The 5,444-nt window shown below is 47.6% G+C and overlaps 1 protein-coding gene across 1 annotated transcript in view; it reads right to left on the reverse strand.

Moving 5' to 3' along the window:
• Positions 1–4,261, reverse strand: part of OSBPL11 (oxysterol binding protein like 11) — a 97,391-nt gene extending 93,130 nt beyond the window's left edge. The window contains exon 1 of the mRNA XM_004712250.4: positions 3,687–4,261. Coding sequence (XP_004712307.1) covers positions 3,687–3,889 — 203 coding nt within the window. The 5' untranslated portion in view covers positions 3,890–4,261. The remainder of the gene's footprint in view (positions 1–3,686) is intronic.
• Between the last annotated feature and the right edge of the window lie 1,183 nt (positions 4,262–5,444).

Raw genomic sequence — 5,444 nt, forward strand, 5'->3', positions numbered from 1 at the left:
TTTTTGATAGCCGGGCACCATCAGCTTTCTTAGCCACATTTGCTTATGCACCCATTTTCTTCAGTGATCCATTCAACACCTTGTGATCATACAGGCTGTTATGTTGTTCCATGTGGGCTTTGTTGCTTCTGAGCTAGATGGCCGCTTGTTTACCCTCAAGCTTTTAAGACCCCAGACGCTATATCTTTTGATAGCCGGGCACCATCAGCTTTCTTCACCACATTTGCTTATTCAACTGTAACTCTTTATAGGAGTGGAAAATCTAATCTTTTTTCTGAGGAGCAACTGGTGGTTTCAAACTGCTAACCGCCTGGTTAGCAGCCAAATATATGCTGTCACGGCTCCTGGATATGAAGTCTATGTATAGATCGTATGAGTAACATGGTTTCAATTACGTAGAAATACAGAAAAATAACACTGTTATTAAATGCAGCCAGGTTGATTTTCCTAAAACGCCACTTTAGTCCACATCATTTCCCTAGTTAGAAATTTCCAACAGATCCCACTACCTATAGATTATAGACTAAATGCCTTGGTCAGGTACTCAAGGCCTTGGGCCTTGACTTAGCTTAAAACCTAACTCCCTACAATTTCTTTGGATCCCTACACCAAAATTTTTTTCTTATGAAATCACGCTTCCACACCTTTTTCTATCTGTCCTGCCGGGCTGCAGTATACTCCCTTAGGATGAAGCTCATTCATTCTTTAAATCCTCTATTTGAATGTCTCAGTTAATGCAGGCCCTAGGCCCTTGGGCAACCCAGTTTTATTTTGATGCCCCAGTGTAATTACTTAACAGCAACAGTTCCATTCTTGAGTGTCTTAACTCTACACCTAAAGCCATGGAAAAGAACAAGATAACACAGAGAATGCATGTAGAACAAGAAGAGAAGATGGTGGAGCATCACACCAATCTTTAAAGGAAAAGAAGACTCAGCGAAAGAAACTGAGGGGAAAAAACTGTTAGAAAAAAACAGGAAAAAAAGAAAAAAGTAATATCAAAGGGGGGAAAAAAAGCAATAGAATTATAAATACATTTATAAAGGAGTACACCAGTCACCACTTTGCATGAAGAAGTCTACTTCCATAAAATTTTGCAGTTTCAGAAATACAATGGAGCAGTTCTACTCTGTCCTATCGAGTTGCTGTGAGTTGTAACCTATATAGAAATCAACTGAAATAAGAATCCATAAACACTTCCTGTATTTAAAAGAGATCATTCATGCTCTTGGTTAGAAGCCAATTGCCAGGGGTTAAAAAAAAAAAGAACGAGCCACCCCTGGGTGGTAAAAACAGTTATTAACACACTCAGGCACTAACAAAAGGCTGAAGGTTCAAGGCCACCAAGAGGTGCCTCAACGCAAGGCCTGGCAAGTTACTTACAAAAAAGTTAGTCACTAAAAACCCTGAAAGGCACCATTCTTCTCTGACACACATGACTACCAGGCCTCACAATCAACTCCACAGCAACTGGGGTGGTTTGTGTGGACGAAAATGGAGTCGGTGAGTGTAAACAGCTTTCCAGGGGAAAGGATTTGAGGTTTCTGTTGTTGTTATTGTTTAGTTTTGAAGTCTAGAGATTGTGTGACAGGGGAAGGAGCCAAGGAAGACAGGGGAATAATACAGGACCGGCAAAAACTGTTTTGCTTAATCAATGTCATAGAGGACATGGGGGTAAATTAGATTGAGAGCTAGGTCAAAAAGATTAGCCTGGACTGAAAAATCACAATGAAATATAAATATATATATATATATATATATATGGCAAGATATAAGTGCAGCAGTGCCTTCTTTACCTGCATCCCTGAGGAAGAGTTCCACATACCTACAACTTCCAGACACAGGGTTTTTGCCTTTAAGCATTAAAAAAAACAACAACCCTATTTTCTTTAAAACCATTCACCACTGTATCATAGAGTTCTCTGCCTTCTTAAACAGGGTGTTGGACATAATTTACTCTTTCCTGGATGACTGTGAGTCAGGAAGAGTGGTTACAGTACTAGGGACTAGTAACACGGCTGGGTCTGTTCGCTTTTCCAAATCTTCTTTGGATGTCCTACATTGTAGTAGTTTCTGAGTTAGGCTTCCCCCTGATAACCTTCTTCTTTATTTGTGCTTCCAATAGACTCTGAGTTGAGAGTTATATAATCACTAAACAGCACCCCAAATAAAGGACAATCGGCTCTGTTGAAAGTACAGGAGTAAAATACATGGTTTTATGACAATTCTCCCCAGTGATTTAAAAAAACAAACAAACAGCTGGGTCACTTTTCAGTTCAAATAGGTAAATATGTCAGGTCACTTGTCTACCGATTAGCTAGAATATGAGTTTATCTTGCTTCCTTAAATCTTGTCCAAAAAATTCCCTGCCAAGTAATTACTAATTTATCTAATTTGTGGTGAACCACCAAAAAAAAAAAGCATCAAGCTGATTTCAAAAGTGCAGCCAGCTATCTACACAACCTTTGCTTGTCCTTGAGTCATTTACCAATAAAAAGGTATAATCTACATTTAATTTCTGTATGTTAATAATAGAGTCGGAATCGACTCAATAGCAGTGAGTTTGAATTTGGAGCTTATAAATTTTACACGTATCTTTGCATACTATACATGACAAATACAGAGTAGTGTATCCTTCACAAAATCCTGGCTTTAACTCCTTTCAAATGTGTCACAAGAATAAACAGCATAGGTTACAAAAGCCTAGCGTTAGGCACATGTACATACACAGTCCATTAGTCAAAGCTGAAGCCAACCTTTCACTTGCACTACGCCAAGGGGTGTGGTGACTTCACTCATGATTAGGATTCTGGGGCTTATTTCCCCATATGCAAAGTATCTAAACCCAAGATAAAAACAAAACTGTATCACAGTTCCTCTAAGAGACTATCTTTGGGTTCTTTCCATTCACATGAATAGGAATTAACAACTGAAACACTGCAGGTGCCCAGGCTTGGAGTCTCTCTGCACCCTTGCCCAGGCGTTCCACCGAACTCAATACATCTCCCCTTCGCACTCCGGGAAAGCAGGCAGCACAGCAGCTTATGAGTTGGGCTGTTAACTGCAAGGTCAGCATTTCAAAACCACCAAGCGCTCCGTGGGGCAACGGAGGCTTTCTCCTCCAGGAGAGTTTTTTTTTTTTTCAAAACTCACAGGGGCACGTCTACCCTGTCCTATAGAATCACTAGGCGTCCAAATAGATTTCAAAGACCGTGAGCTTCTAAATCAGAAATCAGAAACCCCGCACACAAGAACCTTATCTGCTTCATTTTTCCCCCAACACCAACAAATATGCTCTTCGCACCTACGGTTCTGGTCCTCACAGCAGAGGCAGAGGCTGGCAAACGAATCACACACAAGAGGCAAAAAACCGATGTGGTTATGGAATTCAATCAGGAGGCGGATTAACTCGCAGGAAGTGAAGAGCGATCGGGAATACATTTCTGTTGCCTGAACCACCTCAAAAAAAACAACAAAACTAAACGAAACCTGTTGAATGTACCTAGGTACAGTCGGAATCAATTCGAGGCCACCGAACAAGAGGGATCAGGTGGCAGAACCAAAGAAACGTCCATTGCTTCTGGAAGTCCGGGGACAAACTGAACCCTGCAACACAGCGGCCTTGCAGACCACCACCAGTCACCCCCAGCTCCAGGCAGGAGCCCCCCTGGGAGAAGGGGCCATACCTGTACTGCCAGCTTTTGGCACCGCCGCCGCGGCTGCGGCTGCTGCTGCTGCTGCTGCTGCTGATGCCGCCGCCGCCGCCGCTGTTGCTGCTGCTCTTGTTCGGGGTCAGCGCGGTGGCCAGCGCCTCCAGCTTCCCCTCGCTCTCCGAGACTTTCAGGCTGGACACTGGCTCTCCTCCCTGCATCTTCACTGCAAGGTCCATTGGCCCTTCTTGGGCCGGAGGGAACAGTTCTGTCGGTAGGTTCCCGGGGGGGCCTCCTTCCACCCCTTCGGGTGTGGGCTCCACGTGAGCGCCCGGGCGAAGCGCGAGGGGAGCCGGCGCGGGGACCGTCAGAGGGTCCGCGGCGGAGAAAAACTTTTCAGAGGGCGGACCGAGATGAGGGCAGCTATGCCTTAAATCTCTGTCTCTCCTTCCTGGACAAGGCCAGAAGGCACGAATCACCCTGCCCCGGGGTTTGGTGACATACTCAAAGGACAAAACGCCTGGGGAGGGCGCGGGCTCGGCTCCGTAGGGTGGGTGAGGGCCCGAGGACCGCGGGCAGCGGCGCCCCCGCCCCGGCCTGACCTCAGGGCTGAGGGGCTGGCCCGCCGGGCGCCCTCCTCCTCGCCTCCAGCCGGTCCCTCAAGGGTCCCGTCCGCTCCAGCCACAGCCCCCAGACCGCACCGACCCGGCCCGCCCTCGCGCAGCCCAGCCCGGCGGGAAGGTGGGGGAGGAGGCCGTCCAGGGCGGGACGCGGGCTCCACAGAGCCGCCCTCCGATTCCCTCGAACGCCCCTGTCCCGGAGTCCCCAACGGGGTTCCCGAGGCTGAGAAGTCCTCCGCCTTCGCTCGAGCCCCAACCGACGGCCGCGGACCAGCCACCGCCCCACCCACAGCTCACCGCGGGTCAACACCCGCCTTCTCGCCCCGCCCGCCCTCCCCGCCTTCACTTCCGGAGCACGTGAGCTCACTTCCGCTAGGGCGGCAGCACCCGCTGCCATCTTGGAGGAGGGCAGATCACCCCGGAAAGGGGCGGAGCCGGTGGTGCCGCGGAGGCGGGTCGTTGACCCCGCAAGGGGGGGGTGCGGCTGAGTGAAGAGAGAAGGACGGGAGAGGCCTGGGGGCGCCGTGCCTCTGTGGAGTGTGACTTCCAGCCTTCCTCAGCGTTTGACTTCCACCCATACACTTGTGTGACTTCCACCCATATCCCTGGGTTGAGATTTGACAAAGGCTTAGAAAAATGACGTCGTTCGTAGAAGAAATTACAACCAAGCCCTGCCTTTTCTTGGTTTTGTAAGCAAACATGACACTGGAGTAAGGCAGACCCGTGTTCTAAAGGAAAAAGAAGCCAAAAAAAAGCAGAACAAAGAAAAAGAAGCTATCGTGGAAATTAGAACTCTGAGTCAGCTTGGGGTCTGGATGTCAAATGCATCACTGTCTTTAGTCCTTTAAACGTTTTTGCTTCTACAAAATGAGAGCCGTTGACTAATTTCTAAAACCAAAACCAAACGCACTACCATCGAGTCGATGCCGACTCACAGAGACCCTATAGGACAGGGTAGCACGGTGCCTACGAGGTTCTGAGACTGTAACTGTTTAAGGGAGTAGAAAGCCCCATCTTTCTCCCACAGAGCAGCTGCTGCTTTCAAACTGTGGGCCTTGCAGTTAATAGCCCAATGCATCACCATTACGACACCAGAGCTCCTATAATTTCTAAAGTCCCTTCCAATTATAAACTGTAGCTCCTAAGACAAAACTGAATTTGAATCATACTATAT

The sequence above is a fragment of the Echinops telfairi genome, unplaced genomic scaffold (assembly GCF_000313985.2).
Source record: "Echinops telfairi isolate 266 unplaced genomic scaffold, ASM31398v2 ScPeMD7_17;HRSCAF=63, whole genome shotgun sequence".
Lineage (NCBI taxonomy): Eukaryota > Metazoa > Chordata > Mammalia > Afrosoricida > Tenrecidae > Echinops > Echinops telfairi.